This window comes from Lactuca sativa, chromosome 7 (genome assembly GCF_002870075.4).
Source record: "Lactuca sativa cultivar Salinas chromosome 7, Lsat_Salinas_v11, whole genome shotgun sequence".
In the NCBI taxonomy this organism is placed as follows: Eukaryota; Viridiplantae; Streptophyta; class Magnoliopsida; order Asterales; family Asteraceae; genus Lactuca; species Lactuca sativa.
In genome coordinates, this window is record NC_056629.2 from 61962545 (window position 1) to 61985189 (window position 22645).

Here is a 22645-nt window from a genome sequence, read left to right on the forward strand (position 1 = left end):
CTAAACCTTATGATAACTGATGATTGGGTCGTATCCCCGAATAACAAAGCGATTTGGAACCGAGTGTTATATATATATATATATATATATATATATATATATATATATATATATATATATATATATATATATATATATAGAGAGAGAGAGAGAGAGAGAGAGAGAGTAAGGGATGAGATTTAGAATCGGAATCGGAACCGTTAGAACCGGAATATGTAAAACCGGTATGGGTCCCGGGTTTAAAGAATGACTTTATCTCGGTTCTGGGTAAATCGGGTTTAAGAACCGGAACCGTGTTAGGATCTGGAACCGATTTTAGGGGCCGGAACCGGTTTCTGTGAAAAGTTTAAAACATGCATATCTCATACGTTTGAAGTCGGATTGGCATGACGTTTTTCCAGAGTGTAGTTTATAGTTTTTACATGATTTTAGACTATAATATTGTCATTTTCGGGTTTATATTCATTGACTTACAGTATTTCAAAATCGGGATATTAAAGCTGTAAGTTTTATATTTTTCAGTTTTTTTGTATTTTATGATAGTTTTAAAACAAGCATATTTCATTCGTTTGAAATCATATTGACATGAGGTTTTTTCCAGAGTGTAGTTTATAGTTTGTACATGATTTTAGATTATAATAATTACATTTTTGGGTTTATATTCATTTAGTTATAGTCTCTCAATGTCAGGATATCATAGTTGGAATTTTTATGTTTTTCAGCTTTCTTTGTATTCTGTAATAGTTTTAAAACATGCATATCTAATTTGTTTGAAGTCGGAATAACATGCGGGTTTTTTCAAAGTGTAGTACAGAGTTTGTATATAATTTTAAACTATAATTTTGTTATTTTTGATTTCATATTCATTGATTTAAAGTCTCCCAAAGTCGGGATATCAAAGTTGCGATTTTTTTCAACTTTATTTTTGTATTCTTTGAAATTTTAAAACATGCATATCTATTTCGTTTGAAGTCAAATTACCAAAAAATTTCGGTTTTCCCGGGTTTTCCGATTATAGACCCACTTTACCTGGTTTCATCCGAACTACTTTGATATTTTCGGGTTTTTCGGTTCTAGACCCACTTTACCTGGTACGTTACCCAGAACCGAAATGGAACCGGTTCGTATATATGGATCCGATTTTCAATTCTATAAAATCTCGTTAAAGAGTTCTTGGGTTTTCTGGGTCCAGGTTTGGACCCACTCTCCTTAATATATGGTACGTTAACACTTTTGCATACATCTTTTAATTAATTTTTTTTACGAGTAAAAGTCACCACGGCTATAAACTCAAACCAATGAAGGTTTTTATATATCTATTATATTAAATAAAGACTTTACAAGGGTCAAAGTCAACCCTCAATAAGTTCAAACTTCAAACACACCAGTCTTGATAACTTCAAAGTTCAAAATAGCTACGAGATCTTCATCAATGGAGGACAGAAATGCTAACATAATCGGCGGTATATCTATCATCAATCTCATTGTATTCATCATAATTGCCAGAATCATTCTCAAACTCACCGAACCGTTTTTCTTGATACTCGGAGCCTGTGTCGCTGCTATCCTCGCCATCATCGTTTTCTACTTCATCAGGCGCCGTTTTCAAAGCAGGAGGCGGAATCTGGAGACTATAATTGCTTCCGAAGGTAAAGAGTTGCGAATCGAGTATAGTTTTCTCCGGAAGGTAGCCGGACTTCCGACGAAATTCCGGTCAAAGGAGCTTGAAGAAGCCACCGACAACTGGAAGTCGATGATCGGACAAGGAGCTTCGGGATCTGTTTTCAAAGGAAGCTTAAAGGATGGTACGGCCGTTGCGGTGAAGAGGATCCAACATGGAGAGGAAAGAGGGGGAAATGAATTCAGATCTGAAATCTCCGCCATAGCTAGCGTACAACACGTAAACCTTGTACGCCTCTTTGGATACTGCGTTCAGAGTAACAATCTCCATTTTCTCGTATACGATTTCATTCCAAATGGCGCCTTATCGAACTGGATATTCCCACGCCCTTCCTCCGCCGTGATTAACAACAATTGTGGCGGATGCTTGTCGTGGCAACAGCGATTGAAAGTCGCAACCGACGTAGCAAAAGCCCTATCCTACCTACATCACGATTGCCGGTCGAAAGTCCTCCACCTCGACGTCAAGCCGGAGAACATCCTCCTTGACAAAAACTACAACGCGATCGTCTCCGACTTCGGAATATCAAAGCTCATGAATCCAGACGACAGTAGAGTCGTAGCATCAATGAGAGGTACAAGAGGCTACATAGCTCCGGAATGGTTGCTCGGCCTAGGAATCTCGGAGAAATCAGACGTGTTCAGCTACGGTATAGTTTTACTAGAGCTCATCGGCGGGAGGAGGAGCGTGAGGTCGATTGACGTCGTCGACGGTAACGGATCAAAGAGGAAGTTTGAGTATTTTCCGAAGATGGTGACGGAGAAATTAAAAGCAGGAAAGATCATGGAAGTGGTTGATCAACGGTTGTTAGATCTCGGCGACATTGATGAAAACGAAGTAAGAAAAATGGTGCACGTAGCGTTATGGTGCATACAACACAAGGCGAGACGGAGGCCGAGCATGGTGCAAGTGGTGAAGTGGTTGGAAGGGCTGGCGGCGGTGGAGCAGCCACCGGAGACTACGATGATGGTGGTTGACCTACTTGCTATAGGGAACGATGAACATGGTGACGAAGGGGGATGGCAGAATCGTAATAAAAGAAGAAAGCCAGGGGTTGTTGCTAGAGTAGCTTCACAAATAACTGGCTGCCTACCCTTGGCACCAATTTCAACAACGTCGGCATACAGGTCAAAATCGTTCACCTATACAATGTCTATAATTACTCCTAGATAGATACTACATATTTTATTATTTTATTTCATTTCATTTGAGTAAAAGTAAAACCGAAACGTGTCGTTTTTGAGTAAAAGAAACCCCTTTCGGTTTTAGGTTTTCTGGGTTTTGATCATTTTTATATTATTTTTTTGGTTTGAAAACTGAAAAATTAGTATAACAACAGCTCAATTAAAGTGTATATGTAAAGTAATACAAAGAAAAAATAACGGGTTTCGTGTTGCTAGTTTTCTGGTTGAAACATTCTTATCGAAAATTTCTGATTAGCTATAATAGGTTTTATTTAGTGTAATTTAACTGAATTTTATTATATTGTGATGTTTGGCTTAATTTTAAGATACATATACCATAACCATACATATATGAAACTCCCAACATGCAAAAAATATGCAGCGAAAAGCCTTCATAACGTCGTACAAAACAAACGCGCTCCTACATAATGTTGTCATTTCATTCATTGTTTTCACAACCCTCCACATATACAAAGGCTTTGGAAAAGTATAAAATCAATCTCAAATCAAAATTCACAAAAGAGCTGCTTCTTTATGTTGTAATATTAGTCTTTATATAAGATTTTAACAATTTTTTTGTACACAACTACAAATAATCTTACAAATATTTTCAAAAAAATGCCATTGTCACTGATATTTTGTAGCTACAGTTACCACTTGATATGGCATATCGTGTAGTTGTTGACTTGAATTTTTGGTTGATGTGAATAGCCACGTCAACACTTCAATGAAAAAAGAGAGGAAACATAGCTCATCTTTTAAAGAATTAACCGCATTTCTTGCATCAAGTTTTATTTAGACCATTCGACATTAAACATAAGTGACATTGTTGCCAAAGGGAAGAATTTCTTTTTGCAAGTTTGATCGTAACCATTAAAATGTTTGACAAAGCTTCAACACCAAGGAAAGATTGTGATTTGCCTCATTCATATGTTATACTTGCAAAGAGAAGTAAAAAAGGTAGGAAGTAGTGAGTGTCATTATGTTTGAGATGTTAGAGAGCGTTTTTCAATGGTGTGATAAAACTAACATAGACAATACTTATTTATACTAGGAAAGGAGGGGAAAAGTGGTCATTTATGCCAAAAAAAAAAAAAAAAAAAAAAAAAAAAAAAAAAAAAAAACTCCACTTGATTACTTCTTGGAACAAAATAAAAATGTATTTAACGGCTAGTTCTTGTGAACCGAATCCCAAACCAATTTCTATCAAACCGCAACCAACGACCATAAACTAAAATAGGTACTAACCATTAGTTCTACTCTAAATCATGCTCTAAATCAGACAGACTTGTGCCGATTGGACTATGAACTGATTTCAAAATACATTTTATTTTTTTAACGACATAATTATATTACAAAGGAGTTAGCAAGCCGCAAGGCCAAGAGACAACCAACCAAACATCCAAAACAACAAAACACAAAATGACTAGAAAATTACATCATGGACAAAATAGGATTTTGAAGTCAACCAATTCAATTTAAACCGTTTTTAGACCTAGTAAAAAACCAATGAAATGACTTAACCACTATATTATCACATAGATGGTTCTTCTTCGGCTTATCTTTATCGAACAAAGCCTTGTTCCGAAACATCCAAATATGATACCACATGACAAAAAACACTCCTTCTAGAATCTTATTTCTTGGTTTCCTAAGATGAAGACCATCAAACCAAGAGCTCCAATATATATTTAAAAGAGAGAGAGAGAGAGAGAGAGAGAGAGAGAGAATTAAAGGCACATCTATCCCCATCATTGCATGATATTTCCCAATAACAAAAAAGCAAGATGGCAGGAAATAAAAGGATGATTTATCGACTCCACCACATCCCTACAAACCACACAATTCAATTAAGGAATATCCATACCCTTCCTCGAAATATTCGATCCGGTAGGGACTAATCAAGCATCAACTTCCAAGCAAACATATTAACCTTGATGGGGACCAATTTAACATATTTAGTCTATAACGAACTAGACTCAAGCAAAATCGAATCAATATAAGGCGAGTAGAGGAAAATCAAGAAGACACCAGAATGATTTAAATTCCATACCCAATTAACAAAAAAGAAGACAAGGAAACCACTTGAAGCAAAGAACGGAGAAGTTCACTTTGCACGCTCTCGGCACAAACCCAAATGAGGTCTACGAAAAGACCAAAACCAAAAAGGATGACTCATTTTTCAACAATTTCCACTTCCTTATTCATCTCCAAGTCAAACATTCTTGGGAAAAGTTGATGAAAAGGGATACCCCCATCCACGACTCCTTCCAAAAAGAACACTGGGAACCATCACCCAAAACCTTCTTGCATTTAGACATTAAATTCACACCTCTTGGTGAAGAAGATATCGACATAAATAATGTCTAACCAAGTAGAATTTTTATTCCTAGGAGGCTCGTGATCAAGGAAACCATGAGAACCATGAATAGATTTAACAACTCGAACCCAAAGAGCATCAGGAAGAGTCTACTTGAACAGCCCTATTAAGAGCAAAAAAATTGTTAACACTAAGGCGTTGACTATATATTTGGAAGACAAGACTTTTTCCTAACTAACCCAAGCCATCTTCTTCTCATTCTTATCAACACCCAACAAGAAATTTCTTCTCAAAGATTCAAGCTTTGCCAGAATACACATAGAAACTTTAAAATTCGACATAAAATACATCAGAAGAGAACCTAATAGTGATTTCAAGAGAGTTAAATAAATGACCACCAACAGAAAGAGATTTAACCTTCTAGTTGGACAATCTAGAAGTCAACTTTTGGATCACTTCATACCAAGAATACATGTTATCCATGAACACGCAGTAGCCGCATAGTCATTAAAAGAAGCAATACCTTCAACTTTATAAAAATTAAATCCTACCCCGAGAAGCCTATATTTATCGATATTGAGCTTCAGAATAGAATCCAAGAAAAAACATCAGAGAATATCCCAACAATATTTAAGAAATTATAATCTCTACATTCTCCAATAAAAATAGTGTTTATATGCAAAGAAGAGTATATCATACTACCAAAGAAATCACCTTGTTCTATACCCAAGAAAAAGATAATTGAAGCTATTCCATCACCATAATGAATAAAAAATTTGTTCCTTAAAGAAGATTATAAAGATAATTTCAATATAGAAGGATGTTGAGTTTGAAAGAATTCTCCAGAACTATCGATACAAGGTACTTCGAGTAGACAACAGTATCTGTAAATTCACCATTGCAGAATTTTTGTTGATGAATCTGAATGATCTTATCACCCTGGCTTCGCTTGTGAAAACACTTAATGATAAACAAGTCACCGACAAGAGAGCTTACATTATATGGTATGCTCATGTGAAGAATTTTATTGACTGCTATCTTACACACCTAGGATTAACTGACTCCGAGATTGCTAATGTAACATTCAGATTTTCAGGGTTATTATTGTTTAGTTTAATCTTTTGATTAAAGGAGAGACTCGACGAGTTGAGGATCCAACTCGCCGAGTCGAGTCGGGTTTCTCACGCGGATTTAATGGGTGGACTCGATGAGTCAGAGGAAGGACTCGCCGAGTAGGTGCTGGGCAGAGAAACCCTAATTTCTCGGGTTTGGGACCTATTTAAAGGTCCTTATGGCCTTCATTTCCGGCCACTACACCCTGAGAAACCATAGAGAGCAGGGAGGAAGCTTGTAGTGCAAGAGGAGTGCTAATTCATCATCTTTTGAGGTGTCTTAGAAAAGGGAAGGTTGGATTTCGCATTGGGCTGTCTTATGGGACTCAAATCTTCCATCATTTCGTTTAGAGCTGCTGTAAGAGGTAAGGATTCATGTCCATCTTCGTTTGTTGAGTAGATTTAATGAATCTAGGGTTTCTTCATGCTTTATTTAGCTTGAATCTAGAGTATGAGAGGTCCCATGGTGAAATGATTCCTAGATCTGGACCTTAAGAGGTCCAGATAGTCCCTTCCATTCTGCTTTATGCCTTTTCCTTGGAGTTATGAGCTAGGGTTGTCATGATATGAAGGATTTCACCAAAATAAGCATTGAGAGCCTTGCATGTGTACCAAGATTCGACCTTTACGTGGTTATTGGTCCTAGGGAAGTCAGATCTATGGATTAGAGGAACGGATCTGACCTCAGAAGGTCAGATGAGTGTTGTCTTGGGAGCAACTCGTCGAGTTCATGAGAGGACTCGACGAGTCGAGTCGGGATTGCCTCGCGATTCATACCAGGGTAACTCGTCGAGCAAGGGGTTGGATCGACGTGTCAAGCGAGGCTAGGAGGAGGATTTCGTGGACACATGTGGACTCGCCGAGTCGCCCATATGCACTCGACGAGTCGGGTCAAAGCTTGACCATTGACTTTTGTTGACTTTAGGGTTTTGGTCAAGACTGACTTAAGAGAGTTCAGGGAAGGGTAGAATTGTCTTCTACCCAATCTTTAGAGTTGAGACAATGAGAGAGTATTGATCGGGGATGTTATTTGAATAATAGGAGGAGGCCAGGTCGGTACGTTGAGCACGAGAGTTCATCCGACTTCGTTTGAGGTGAGTCTTCTCACTATACTTTGCCTTGAGTGGTAACAGAGTTAGGTGACAGAGTTATTGTATGTTATTTATGTGATGTGTTGCACTGCATTATTTCTATGTGATTTATGCCGTGTGTATATCAGAGTATATCAGAGTTAGAACCGGAAGGTTCACAGAGCTAGGACCAGAGGATCCACAGAGTTAGATGTGCTAGTGTATTTGTATGTTATTTATGTGTTGAGCTTTATTGTGATATGTGATATGCATGATTCAGAGTTATCAGAGTTAGGACCAGTGGGTCCATAGAGTTAGGGCCATAGGGTCCACAGAGAGTTAGGACTGGAGGGTCCCACTGAGACACACTGACCAGAGGGTCAACAGAGTTATAGCCTTGAGTGGCTAATATGTGTTAGAGTGGTATTTCGGGGAACTCACTAAGCTTCGTGCTTACAGTCTTTTGTGTTATATGTTTCAGGTTTTCTCAGGATCACGGGACGACACCGGCTCGATTGTACACATCAGAGGAAGCGTTTGTTTTGAGGATCCTGGTTTATTAATTGATTGAACAAAAGTGTCATGTATTGTAATTTAAATAAAAATGAGATTTTTATGAAAAGTGTTAAAGAGATAAGCGAATTTAAACAAAAAAATTGTTTTGAAAATTTTGGTGTTACAGCTAAAGCTTACAACGAGCCTAGGAAAAAACCCAATATGGAGTTCGAGGGTGTTGATATAGAACAACATAAATATGGAGAAATACTTTTAAAGCCTTTGGGTGTTGTTTTTCAAGGAAATAAGGTTAAGGGAGTGCATAAGAAACATTTCTTTTACACTGACTTGAAGAATATGTATTCTACAGCTAATCTAACAAACCTTTTGCTACGAATAGTGAAGTGTAAGAGGAATTTTGATGCTGATAAAATGGAGATCATAAATGTAACACCTAGTTTCCATGATATTTCTAATTTGAAGATAGAGGGTTGTAATTTGATCAAGTAAAGGTCTTGGACTTCAAAGGAATTGATTATAGACCTTATCAGATATTGATAATGTTGGTTAAGTGATTAAAGCCCTCGAATTATGCTTTAAAGTGACAGGGGTAAAATGGTAAAAGTAATATTTTAGGATTATTGCATGAATTTTGGTTTTAGTTCATCATGTATTATGTCAAAAGTAACTAAATAGAATTGTGGGGCTTGTCAATACCTTCGTGTGGATATAAAGATCACCGAAAACGGATTTGAAATAAAGAAGTTACGGTTGTTTAAATATTGGATCTGGGAAGTTATACCCTATGTTGAGCGTATGATAGTCCCCTACGTTGAGCGTAGGTGGGAATGTTGGACGGCTTTTAGTGACCTACGTTGAGTGTTGTTTAGGCTACGCTTAGTGTAGTCTTGTTGGAACAAAACCCTAAATTTATGGTTGTAAGCCCTATATAAAGGCTCTAACTCCTTCAGATAATCCCCATGCCCAGCCTCCACCCTCTCAAATGACCTCCTTGAAACCTTAGTCGTCATTTGTGAGTTTTAAGCTTTTGGAGTGTTTTGTGTTCACTTTTGAATGAAGAGGAGTATCGTAGAACCACTTAGGAGCTCAAATCAGTGTAGATTCGGAAATTGCATCCTCTTATCCATCTCCAGAAGGTATAAAGCTTCTATTTTGATGCCTTTTCATGTTAGATCTAGTTTGATCTTGAAATTATAAGCTTTTCCCCCATAATATTTGTTCATGTGAGTATGTCCTACTCTATACCTTCTGAATGTCATTTTCTGATGTTTCTAAGGTTATAGAATCATAAAAATAATTGCTTGGACACTCTCATCCTTTCATTCATGAGTTCTTGATAAAAAAAAATATGGCTTTATGGACTTTGGGTTTGGTTCTGTGCTCCTTATAGCCATGCAAATGGATAAAGTCTGAGACTTTATCCATTAAGATGTTCATTTTGATCAGATCTGAAAGATTGAGGAATTAACCTTTTGTATTAAGAGCTTAATAGAGTTTTTGGGCATCAGTGGTCCTACATTGAGCGTAGCCTTCTCTACGATGAGCGTAGAGCAATGTGTTACGATGAGCATAACATCACAGTTACGAGTGATACTTGATTAAAAGTAGGGATGAGCAGCAGAACTGGGTACCCGCTTTCAGAACCAGAACCAACTCGGAACCGCCTTAAGCGGTTCCAGTTCCGGTTCTTATTTTTATGGAACCGCTACCCGCTGGGTACCCGCCGGAACCGATATATATATATATATATATATATATATATATATATATATATATATATCACCAACACATACTTTATACGGTATCTCGAATACGTAACGAATTACATAGTATAGTTGTCGATAACTTTCTTTTATGTTTACAATAGATATACTTTTATTAGTTTTAAGAATTCAACAAATTTAACAAATAGGGTACCCGCTACTGGAACCACTACCCGCATGTTCCGGTTCTGGTTCCAACATTTTAGGAATCGTCGGTTCCGGTTCCAGATAATTAGGGTGGCTACCCACCTATGCTCATCCCTAATTAAAAGGTACTCTCTTTGTATCCTTAACACCTAAGATACGTAGTGAGACTTAAGTGTAATGAGTGTTATGCTTTGATATGGTCAAATGTTGATCCTTAACCAGGCAGTTATAAAATCCATTTTCAGGTATGGTGTGAACTATGGAAATAGTTTATGTATTTGAGATGAGATTTGTTCCTCAGGTATGGTGTGAACTATGGAAATAGTTTATGTATTTGAGATGAGATTTGTTCCTCTTATGTGTTGAGAGCTAGACATCTAACGCTCGTTACCCCAAGTTGAACTCAAAATGAGATTGATGTGATCCAAGTCACATGTTTAGCAGGATGTATGTGGCAAATGAATAACTGATAAACTTACCTTATAAATCAATTGAGGCTTTGAGATTTTAGGAATTAGATGTTGATAGAATAACATTAAGTCATATATTACTAGGTTAGTGAAATGTTGGTAGATGTTCGCCACTATCTATATCAATCTATGACGAGTCTTGTGCAAGTGGGAGATTGAAAGATATATATACCCATGAATCATTATAGAATGATATTGCAATATAATATATGATCCTAAAGGGTCACCCTAACAACAACTTGATGCAAATATATTATTTATAAGAATCTGATTCTTGATATATATATATATATATATATATATATATATATATATATATATATATATATATATATATATATATATATTATAATTAATTGTAAATTATTTATTTCACGGAAATATTAATTTTCAATGTTAAGTATCAAAATATATCATAATGTATGATTTATTAGGTCATGTACATCGTTTTGGATTAAATGGGTTTTTTGTCTTATATTATGTTTTATAAGTTATAAAAACACATAAAAAATAGAAGAATTTTATAGAAAAAATAGTTTCTTCTTTTTATAAAATACTCAAAGAGACTATAAAGAAGAAAGAAGACTTGTTTTTGATTAATTTATTCAACACACCAGTGCTAAGACCCATGGATAAAGGCTTAAAGTAAAGACTTAAAAAAACTAGTTTTCTCATTTCTTTCACTAAGTGAAAACCACGAAATTTGTGGCTTCCCATCTTCATATTCTCTTTAGTTTTTGTCTCTTAAAGTGTTAAGAACATTAAGATGAAGATGATACTTGAATACTCTCTTTTAAGGCAAACTAGTTTCTTTGTCTTAAGAGCTTAGTAAATTCTTTTATTACAAGAAAAAGACTAGCATCTTATCAAGTTGATTTATTGTTGGTGGATATCTCTACAGAACTTCTACCTTGAAGTTTCATGTCACACTTCATCATCTTCCAATCTCCCATGAGAATCAAAGTCTTCAAAGGTTGTAACATTTGTATTTCTATGGTTGTTTTTATATTTCTAAGTCTTGCAAAATGATCTTTTAGTGGGAATAAAACTAGTTTTATTTTGCTCAAAATCAAAGTATATCGTTGCCATGTTTATGTTTTTGAAATAATTTTTGAATAAAAACCCAACAAAATCTCATATATTTCAACCTTTGGACGGCCTCATGTTTAAAAAAAGTAGTAACAACTTTAGTTTTTTTTTCATTAATATCTCATACTCCGCAATCTAGGGGTGAACAGTTGGGCCTTCGTACCAGGGATCAAACCTGGACCTGGACCTGGACCTGGTAAGCATCAACAAATCCAGTCCAAGGTCCACCAACTTCTGCAAAATAGGTTTGATACGGTTCCATCCAGTCCAAATGCTTAATTTTACGTCCAAGAACTAGGAACCTGGCCTGACTTGGACCTAGTAAGCCTCAACAGGTCATGTCCAAGGTCCATCAATTTTTGTAAAACCGGTCTAGTCCAAATGCTCACCCTACCACAATCTCACTCGCCCACTTCCCTTTTCGTATGACTTGCTTCCTCTAAACTTATTGTGGATTTTGCTCATCCACCTACCAAACTACTACTTCTTCCTTTTTTTCATTTTTTCCCACTTCTCCACACCCTACTCGTTCAACCTATAGTGTCTCAATCTAACACGACACAACATATTTACAAGGTTTAAACCCTAAACCGACAATCTGACACGAACTCGACATGGAAATAAACAAGTTCGACATGACACAACATGATACTTAAATAGGTCTGATTAAAGTCAAGCTATATCAACCCATTTAAGTTTCAACGGACACGGACGTTTTCCACCCTTAATTTCTATAGTCATAAGGAAATGGGTAAAAGAAAAAAATGACATGGGTATATTGTAAAGTTTAGTAGTAACCAAGAAGCCGAAATAGAATAAACCTAAAATTCGAGGTAGCTGAATGTCAAACTTTACTAAAATAATCCCATTGGTAGCAGAAGTCGCCTTCATGCGGGGTATCAAATACGAAGCCAACGCTAAAAAACAGTGGGAGAAGAAGAGCGATCGCAAAAGCGTGAAAAGTAAGTCAAAAGCTCCTTTGGTGCATCCTTTCTATCATCATAAGATACATACTGATCTAAAAACTCCCTAAATATTATAGATCTGTAAGTTTTTTTTGCGAATTATGATCGTCAAAGTCGCTGTTATTAGCTCGTAATCTCTATGAAGTCGAATTATTTATATCTATAGCTATAATCACGCTATGTGACCAGCGAAATTAACAAATTGAAAGGAATCCGTTATATAACTATTAAGTTATATTAATTTATTAGAGTTTTAGGTTTAAAATTGACTCTATTAGCATTGATACCTTTCTATCTATTAATTGCAATATATATTGGCTTTTGCGATGATCAAATTTTGGAGACAAACTACGAAATTTGTCAGTGGCAGAATTTTCTGTTTAAAATTGGCTCTATTAGCATTAATAACTTTCTTAGTATCTTCATGTATAGTGTACAAATATGCAGAACTGCTGATGTATTTTGTTGCAGATTTCATTCTCTTTGGCTGCTGTAGTCGATTACATTACATCTCTGGTGATTAATATGAGTCTTGGAGGCCCTTCTCTTGGTTCTGGTTAGTTTCTTTTTTTTGTTCATTTTCTCTATGTTAATTCCTTTTATATTTATGTAAAATGTAATGTGAAAATGAAAGGTGGTAGAACTGCTAGAAGGGCATTTGAGTTTGGACAGACACACGTGGTAAAACCTAAAGGCAAACACCTGGCAACCATTGTTTGGTTGCATGGCCTTGGTGACAATGGTGCAAGGTAATAATAATACTAACATCATCTCAAATTCTCAACTTCTTTTCTCTGTTTTCTATCATCTTTTTCATTTTTTTTTTTAATCTTAAGCTACTGAGATCTATGTTCTGTTTCCTGACAGCTGGGCCCAGCTCTTGGAGACGCTTCCTCTTCCAAATGTAAGGACAATATTCCTTTATTAACATTTATTGAAAAAAGAAAAAACAAATCATTTACCCCTGTTTTATTATAATTTCTACACAAAACATAGATTGATTTAACTGAATATGATGCAGATCAAATGGATATGCCCCACATCTCCTTCTCAACCCTTAACATTATTTGGTGGCTTTCCTTCAAATGCATGTATGTTTTTATGCTCTTGTAAAAAAAAAAAAATTAAAAAAAAAATATGCATGAAATTATCAAAAAGTTGGTGTGATGGATTTTAGGGTTTGATGTAAGTGACCTTTCTGAGGAATCAAAACAAGATGTAGATGGACTTGATGCTTCAGCTGCACATGTTTTGAGTCTCCTCTCTGCTGAGCCTCCAGATGGTAGCTTCCATTTTTTTCTTCCACTGAAATGACCAAAATACCCTTACTAGTTATTTCTTCCACTTTGGCAGTGAAACTTGGAGTAGGAGGGTTTAGTATGGGTGCAGCCACTGCTTTATACTCTGCAAGTTGCTTTGCTCATGGAAAACTTGGGGATGACAATGCTTACTCAGCCCATTTGGATGCAGTTATTGGCCTTAGTGGCTGGCTTCCATGTGCCAAGTATTATTTACCATTTTACCCTTTATCCTTCCCCAATCAACACCTTATTTGGTGATATGATATTCTTTGCTAGGGACCTAAGTAGCAAGGTAGAAGGAGATGAAGCTGCAGCTCGAGCATCATCTTTGCCCATTTTGCTATGCCATGGAAAAGGTACTTTTTTTTTTAATTAATTTTATTTATTATATTTCACTTTTCAAAGTACATTGCTATTTCTTGCATTAGATATTGACTCTATTTTTGCAATGTGATTTCAGTTGATGATGTGGTTCTCTTCCGTTATGGTGACAAGTCATTAGAGAAATTAACTTCAACTGGCTTTAAAAACTTGACCTTCAAAACCTACGACTCGTATGTAACCTTTCCATCAAATCTAATAAATATATAAAAAAATGTTTGAAAAGGGCATTTACGTCTTTTGTACAAACAAGAGATCCAAAACGAGTCTTTTTCCCATCTTTTTCTATGAGACAAAGAAAACACAACATTTGTCTCATTCAGATAAATCGCAATATCAGTACAGTATCAATACAATGCATGTCAAACACAGTATTACTGACTTTTTTTTTTTTACAGGCTTGGCCACTACACGATGCCAGAAGAGATGGACGAAGTTTGTTCGTGGCTAACTTCAAAATTAGAGCTCAAGTGCGAGTCGTAGTTTCATCAATTGCAAAATCAAAACCAAAAGGAATATTTTGTGAAATATAATTTGCTCAAACATTTAAACATGTGTGTTGGTTTTGGGTGTGAAAGTTGGTTCCAAACAATCAATCATTATAAATACTTGGGTTTACAATCTACAGAAAAGTACATTCGATTGTGTACAACAAACGGAAGTGATAATAGACAAAACAATAAACTTAGGAGCAAAATAAAAAATCACTTGAAATTTCAACAAATTACTATGAAAGAAAGTGTGGGTTTTTGGTTTCATCTAGCAACCTCTTTGATAAAAGATACATCATTGTAGGGTGGTGGGAGGAGGTGTTTATCTTGCTCATCATTGTCATATTCTTCTTCTGTAGGAGGAGGTGGTTCTTGAGCATTGGTTGTTGACACAGATGTGTTCCCATCTTCTTCTGTAAATCCATCAGATCAAAATATTACTATTACAACATTTCTAAAATATCTATTTTACAATTAATTAAAGGGCAAATTTGTAAAAAGACAGGACTCATCTCTCATACTTTATCCATAATAAGTCAAAAAGAATATAAAAAACATACCACAATTATGATACTCAGGAAGCTGTTTAACAGCAGATACTTGAAGGCTTTCAGGAAGTAGACAACTGCAAACAGCACCTACACATTATAAAACCAAAATATCACTACTGTGTTTGACTTTGACATGGATTGATTAATGAATGAATAGGACAAAAGCGAAAAGACATAAATACCCTCATCATAAAAAAAAAAAAAAAAAAAAAAAAAAAATATGCACCTAATCTGGCGAGTCGATTGACCCAGCCAGGGATACTTTTGCCAGTTAATCTTTGGGAAATATCATCTGTAAAATGGTTGCAATTTTTGGAAATGAGGTGATATGTGTCTCCATGATACTCTGAAGCCACATTCTCAATAAATTCCCTAAATTCGGATGGTGATTTGGTTACATGCCCTAATGGGATTGAACATCTGTAAACAAAACCAGGGCAACTCTTGGGTTCAACTTCAAACACACCACTAATTGGAAAATCATGAGCCCCGTATCCGTATTCCATACCATACACTGTAACAAATAAAAGGGTAATTAGGTAATTTCACATTTATCTCAATTGACTTGCAAATCTTAGTTGATACAGAAAAAACGAGTGAGTATTAGCTTTTTATCTGTCATTTCTATGTTCATGAATAAAACTCAATCAACATTACATAGCATCTTTTACAACTAAAGAAACTTGATTTATCATAAAACCTAAAAAAAATCTATATCATGAAGAATCTTGCATTTTTGAAAGATCTCGATTCATTTAGTACTGATCAAGAAGACATCTTTTATGGCTCAAGAACCACAAAGAGTTCATAAAACATTAAATTAAAAGAAGAAGTCCAATTAATGTTTTATATTCTACAAAACCCATATCACCAAATACAAATCAAGGAAAACCCAAATCATTTAACTTGTACAATTTGGAATTGAACATAAACACCCATGAAAAGTTAAGTCGTGATCACCATTAAACTTCATCAAGAACACGTCTTTTAAAGATGAAGAAACAACTGTACTCCAAAACCTCATAAATCATTAAGTTAAAACATAAACCCATTGCAGTTACAGATCATTCTACAAAACCAATTACGAAAGAAAAGTAAGAGCCCAAATGATTCTATTCATCAAGAAGACATGAGTGTAAAGCTCAAGAACCCCTACCCAAAAACCTCATAAAACTTTGAACTAAAACAAAAACCCATTAACGTTTCAAATCAGTCGACTAAACCCACATCACCATATACAAAATCGCCTAAAATGGAATTAGATCAGGTTGGATTTTTGCTCACCTTGAATACCCGAATGAAAAATACCAAATCCAAACCAGATGCTGTACGAATTGATAGGGGTAAGATCATATACATTCAGGAAAACTTGTGTGTCCATGTTGCTGTAATTCCTTTCTGGGCTTGTTGAGTTTGATGAGGTACTGTGTCGTCCCATTTGCTGATTTTAGTTTGCTTGTCTCTAAATTAAAAGTGATCTATCTTTCTGAAAGAAGAGAAAAGGGGCTTCGTATGCTTTATGAACGATTTTTCGTTTCTGGGATCATACTTTTTGCTGTGAGATACAAACACACACTCCAATCGAGAAGGGTTGGTTTTTCTGTTCGGGGAAGAGGCAAAATTGATCGGAACTCTTTTCGAGTGTAGAATTGGGAAAAGGAAAAAGGAAAAGGAGAAAGGGTAAAGTGGGAAGAGGGATTTTCAGAAAGCTGTATAAGTTCAATTTGGATCGTGGGATCAATCATGGAAGTGAACGAGTCAGGACTCGCTGTGTCGCTGAGCTCATTTGGGCCCTTTGATAAAATGACAGATTGGGATCAATCATCAAAGTTTCATAGGTAGGGTTGAGTTTTTGACCGGAAAGAAAATGTTTTTTTTACAAAATATAAAATTCTAAAGAGAAATTAAATAGTCAAAATTACAAAAATAGTCCCTGTGGTTTACCAAAAATAACAAAGTTAGTCCTTATTAATTTTTTTTATGCAAATGGCCCATGTGGTTTGCAAAACTTGTACATATGGCCCTTTTTACTAACACCGTTAGCATTCAGTCGTTAGGGACTGAATTAGCAAGGGTATTTTCGTCTTTTCATGTATAAAGGGACTGGATTCGTAATTTTAGGTAAACCATAGGGACTATTTTTGTAATTTTGTCTTAAAATGATAAGAATGAGGAGAGCAAGATTCGAACTCGGAACCTTCACACCTTCTCACATCTTCTTATTCAGCCAAAGCTCTAACCAACTAGGTTAGAACCAAACTTGTTGTATATATCCGAAAATTAATTAATACTATATAAAAGTGTAAATAATTAATAATAATAAAAAAAAACATATTTTTTAAAAAAAAATTAATAAAACAAAATATATTTTTAGCGTATTATAAAAAAAATTACAAAAAATTTACTTGTTTTTTTACGTATTTGTTTTACATAAAATATTTTTTTATATATTTAAAAAAATACGTTTTCGTATACTATGTTATTACATTGCTGATCCTAAAACATATTTTTACGTTTTCATATAAAATTACGTTTTTTTTCTTTCACATAGAAAAAAAGTTTTTTTTACGCATAAAATATGTTTTTATATATTTAAAAAATATATTTTCGTATAAAATGTTTTTACGTAAAAACATTCAGAACGTGATTACATAACGTAAAAATATGTTTTAGGATCAAATCAAAACGACTTATATTTTTTACGTAAAAATGCGTTTTTTTTACGTAAAATATTTTTTTTTTACGTAAAGCAAACTAAAGACATTTTTTTATGTATGGGTGATTGGTCCCTCCCCCATATAACGTATTTTTTACTTAAAAACGTTAATGTGATAACATATTATATGAAAACGCATTTTTACATTAACGTCATTAGTTTGCTTTACGTAAAAAAAATATAAGTCGTTTTGATTTGATCCTAAAACATATTTTTACGTTATGTTATCACGTTCTTAATGTTTTTACGTAAAAACATTTTATACGCAAATGTATTTTTTAATATATATAAAAAAAACATATTTTATACGTAAAAGAAACTTTTTTTTCTATGTGAAAGAAAAAAAAATGTGTTTTTGTATGAAAACGTAAAAATATGTTTTAGGATCATAGCAAAAATATATTTTATGTAAAACAAATACATAAAAAAAAACAAGTAAATTTTTTGTAAAAAATATTTTTTTAGAATACGCAAAAATATATTTTGTTTTATTAATTTTTTTTAAAATATGTTTTTTTTTATTTTTTAATTATTACTTATTTACATTTTTATATAATATTAATTAGAGTAAATTACTGAAATCGTCCCTGTGTTTTGGTCAAAATTGCACGTTTGGTCCATAACTTTTTTTTTTGCACTCGGATCGTCTCTATGGTTTGATTTTGTTGCGTTTTTCGTCCCTATGGTTTGGTAAAAAAATGCATGTTTGGTCCCTAACTGTATATATGTAAGGGACGAAAATGTAGCAAAATCAAACCACAGGGACGATCCGAGTGCAAAAAAAAGTTAGGGACCAAACGTGAAATTTTGACCAAACCACATGGACGATTTCAGTAATTTACTCTATTAATTAATTTTCGGAAATATACAACATGTTTGGCTTTAGCTTAGTTGGTTAGAGCTTTGGCTGAATAAGAAGGTGGGAGGGAGGTCTTGAGTTCGAATCCTCCTCTCCTCATTTTCTATCATTCTTATCATTTTAAGACAGGAAAGTGTTAGTAAAAAGGGTCATATGTGCAAGTTTTGCAAACCACAGGGGCCATTTGCATCAAAAAAAAAATTAATAGGGACTAACTTTGTTACTTTTGGCAAACCACAGTGACCATTTTTGTAATTTTGTCCATTAAATATTTTTTTATTTTTTTCTTTCTAAAAATCATTTTATCCATTTAAATGATGATATGAGTTGCATTAGTATACTAGAATATATCATTAAAGTTCATTAAATGAACATTAAATGTTACAAATGTCATCATTTAATTGGTATAAGGATTTGTAGGAACAAAAAGTAAAAGGATATATTTAATTTCTCGATTTTAAAATATTACGACTAATTACAAAAGAAAATAAAAATATTATATTTTATCAAATTTTCGGTTTAGCTATCAGTTTTTAATAAGTTTCAAGAAAAACATCAATTTTTGATAAAACGTTTTAACACGACCACTCTTACATGTTATGTGATGGGTTGATTATAAGAAAAAAAACATTAATATTTTTCAAAAGGGATAATGACTTAAAAGGTAACATATTTTTTGATTTCTACACATTTGGTGTAACACCCAAAATCAGAAAGTTCAAGAAATGAAAGAAACCCCTAAGTTAATGGGTCAACTCGTCGAGTCCAGGGAGGAAGTCGACGAGTCCGAGCGGGATCCGGATCGAGGAGTAAGTGACCGAGTTGGCGAGTCGGATAATGGACTCGGCGAGTCCGATCTGAAGAGAGAAACCCTAATCCCGGGGGTTGTACCCTATTTAAGGGATGTTATGTCCCTTCCTCAACCTCTATATCATCCTAGAGAACCTATAAATCCTAGATTTCGTGTGAGCTTCCATCATTTGAGGGAAAATAGCTTTGGAGGAGGGAATCTTTGAAAGGAACTTGAAGATCAAGAGGGTTGCTTCAAAGGAGAGGTGTAGATCCGAGAACTATTTCAGTTTGTGCTCATCTTGGAGGTAATAAGTTGTTATCTTCCCTCCTTTGCATCTAGATCTATCTTGGTTATGAGTTTTGGGGCTTTTATTCCATGTCCTTGAATCATTTCGAGTTAGAGCCCAAATCTGAAGTTGCTACTTCAGATCTAAGTGTATTATGGCCTAGAAAATCATAAAACATCAGTCTTTGTGTTGGTTGTTAAGCCTCTTTGTCTTAAACCCTAGTTTGTAGTGTTTTGAGCCTTGATCTCCTTAGTTATACGTAAAGTTTGCAACTTTACATGGGGAGTGGACTTTGGAGGTATGGATCTATGATTTGGAGCCCCTGCATGGCTCGAAATGCCACTGAATGGATTAAGAACTGAAGCGACTCGGCGAGTCATATGGGTGCACTCGACGAGTTGTATGAATATGTGCATGGACTCGGCGAGTTAGAAGAACAACTCGGCGAGTCTGTTGAAGATTGCCTTGGACTCGGTGAGTCTGTTCTTGGACTCGGCGAGTCAAGTCGCGAAACCCCAAACCCTTCGAGTTAAGACTCGGATCAGTGAGTTGAGTGGGGACCCAGTGAGTTGGACAGGTCAGGGCTCGCAAATCAATAGACTCGGCGAGTCATGGTCTGACTCGGCGAGTCGAGTCGCAAATGAAAGGGATTTCAGAGCTTATGAACTCGGCTAGTCAGTAGGTTGAATCGGCGAGTAGGGTCAATCTGGAAGGTTGACTGTGACCAGGACTTTGACTTTGACCAGAGTTGACTTAGTTGACTTTTGAAGGACTGTCAGACTAAGTATCATTTTGATATTGGTAGCTCAGAGAGCTAGAGGAGCAGTGCCTCAAAAGGTGGTCGGTTAGCAGCCAGAGGGTTATCAGCAGAGCTCAGCAGTTCAGGTGAGTTTCCTTCCAGTAGGAACGGGTCTAAGGCCACAATGTCAGCCCGTTTAGCTAATAGTAGTTTCCGGACTTAGGTCCGATGCAGTAGTTAGTATGTTTGATGCCTTTGTGGCTCAGACAGGATTTATGTGTTATGTGTTCCGGGCTACGGCCCGATGCAGTATGCATTATATGTGTTCATGCTAGTTGATATGTTTATGTTATGCTATGTTCAGTCAGCTTCCGGACTTCGGTCCGATGCAGGGGACAAGGTCCCAGTCAGTTTCCGGACTTGGTCTGATGCAGCGGGCAAGGCCCTAGTTAGTCCGTTTATGCTAGATGATATGTGTTATGCTAGTTGATATGTGTTAATGCTATACTATGATCAGTCAGTCCCGGACTTTGGTCCGATGCAGTTAGTTCCGGACTTCGGTCCGATGCAGCTAGTTCGGACACCGGTCTGATGCAGGGGACAATGTGACATCCCCAATTTCACGGCCAGAAAAGACCGATTTCGTTTATGCTTTTTAAAATAAAATCAGAGTATTTCATTAAAAGTGTTGCGGAATGTGTTCCCAAAGTCAAACATGATAAAAATTTATCAAAACCTTGCTTTAAGAAATATATATTTTTATTTCATAACAAAACCTCGAGATGTCATGTTCCGATACAGATCAAAAGCATAAACAAGACATTATAAGTCTTACAACAGTTATTTATAACTAATGGCCTATAATCCAAAATCACTCATCATCATCATCCGACTATGCTCGGGGTCCACTACCTGTAATCATAAAAAGCTGAGTGGGTCAGGCTTGGAAGCCTGGTGAGCATATAGGGTTTTCAGCCCACAATACATAAATTTATTATGTTTAAAAATCAATCAGTCAACCAAATTACCCCAATTACTCATTCCCGTTATCCTCACGTTACGTCCTTAAAACAACTATCACAAGGAACCTAGCCTAAGGATTTTCATTAGGGGTGACAACATTGCTTTCTCAGCAATTTATGTCAAATAAAACAAACACTGGGGTGACAACATTGTTTTCCTTCAACAATTTATGTCAAATTGGCACGAAGTCACATTGTCGCCAAGATTTATATAATCGGCACGACGTCACATTGTCACCAAGATTTACTCAACAGGAACTAACAACATCGATCCCCACATACTAACTTTATACAGTGATCTTACTAGATCTAACCTAAAGAATCGATATGAACAACTAACTAACTAAACTGCTTCAGAAATCCTCTAGCAGTAAACAAGGATTGATAAAGATATTGAATGGATGGACTAAGTTTAACTACGAACCTTTGTTCGTAAAAGAAAGAACCACAAGACAATTAAGTCAGGGGTAGTTATCAATGCCTAGGCTGTGGTCTGAATATCGTGAGGTATATAACCCCCAGACGCACCCTATCCAGCATCGAACTTTGCCTAGGCTGTGGTCTGAATATCGTGAGGTATATAACCCCCAGACGCACCCTATCCGGCAATGGAAACACTAACTAACGCCTAGGTTGTGGTCTGAATATCGTGAGGTATATAACCCCCAGACTCACCCCTATCCGGCATCGGAAATGAAAACACTAACTAATGCCTAGGCTGTGGTCTGAACCCCCAGACTCACCCCTATCCGGCATCGGAAAGGAAAACACTGACTCATGAAGCTCGTCCGATCACTTCACAAAAGAAACGAAGACTCCAAATCTCTTCAAAATAAAAGCATAGGGAAAATACTAATAAAGTACTCCCGTACGCTCCCGTACCCCGACACATAATAGTGTCAAAAAGAAGAATTAACGGATGAACACATAGTTCAAAAACACCTAAGGAACATATAGTTCAAGAACACTTTATGAACATATAGTTCAAACATATGTACCGATTACGAGTCTACTAACGTTCCACTGGACTATCTAAAATAGTCTGTGGCCGTTGTCTATACTCTGTTAGATGACTAGATCATCTTAAACATTGATACCTCTCATCACTTTATTTTATCACACACCAACTAACTACCCATGTTCTACCCAACATATTTGTAGATAAAAATATATATACAGTTTAAAACTT

General features: G+C 35.6%; 3 protein-coding genes across 4 annotated transcripts; 2 read left to right on the forward strand and 1 right to left on the reverse strand.

The window, feature by feature from the left end:
• The first annotated feature begins 1289 nt into the window (after positions 1 to 1289).
• LOC111883840 (probable receptor-like protein kinase At5g20050) lies at positions 1290 to 3080 on the forward strand. Its single transcript, XM_023880167.3, has one exon. It carries the CDS (start codon positions 1433 to 1435, stop codon positions 2852 to 2854), a length of 1422 nt encoding a protein of 473 aa, XP_023735935.1. The 5' UTR covers positions 1290 to 1432; the 3' UTR covers positions 2855 to 3080.
• Positions 3081 to 12180: 9100 nt separating this feature from the next.
• On the forward strand, positions 12181 to 14631 carry LOC111883805 (uncharacterized). Of its 2 annotated transcripts, none has more exons than XM_023880127.3 (10): positions 12181 to 12314; positions 12789 to 12873; positions 12952 to 13066; positions 13185 to 13221; positions 13339 to 13408; positions 13495 to 13599; positions 13671 to 13821; positions 13895 to 13974; positions 14079 to 14172; positions 14398 to 14631. In XM_023880127.3, the coding sequence occupies exons 2-10, from the start codon at positions 12843 to 12845 to the stop codon at positions 14480 to 14482; spliced, it is 768 nt and encodes a 255-aa protein (XP_023735895.1). In that variant the 5' UTR covers positions 12181 to 12314; positions 12789 to 12842; the 3' UTR covers positions 14483 to 14631. The 2 variants fall into 2 exon arrangements, with proteins under 2 accessions (XP_023735895.1, XP_023735896.1); XM_023880128.3 differs by having other exon boundaries at positions 12265 to 12398.
• On the reverse strand, positions 14578 to 16839 carry LOC111883806 (deSI-like protein At4g17486). Its single transcript, XM_023880129.1, has 4 exons — positions 16326 to 16839; positions 15268 to 15555; positions 15051 to 15128; positions 14578 to 14903 (listed from the first exon to the last, which is right to left on the reverse strand). Exons 1-4 carry the CDS (start codon positions 16477 to 16479, stop codon positions 14755 to 14757), a joined length of 669 nt encoding a protein of 222 aa, XP_023735897.1. The 5' UTR covers positions 16480 to 16839; the 3' UTR covers positions 14578 to 14754.
• Positions 16840 to 22645: the final 5806 nt, after the last annotated feature.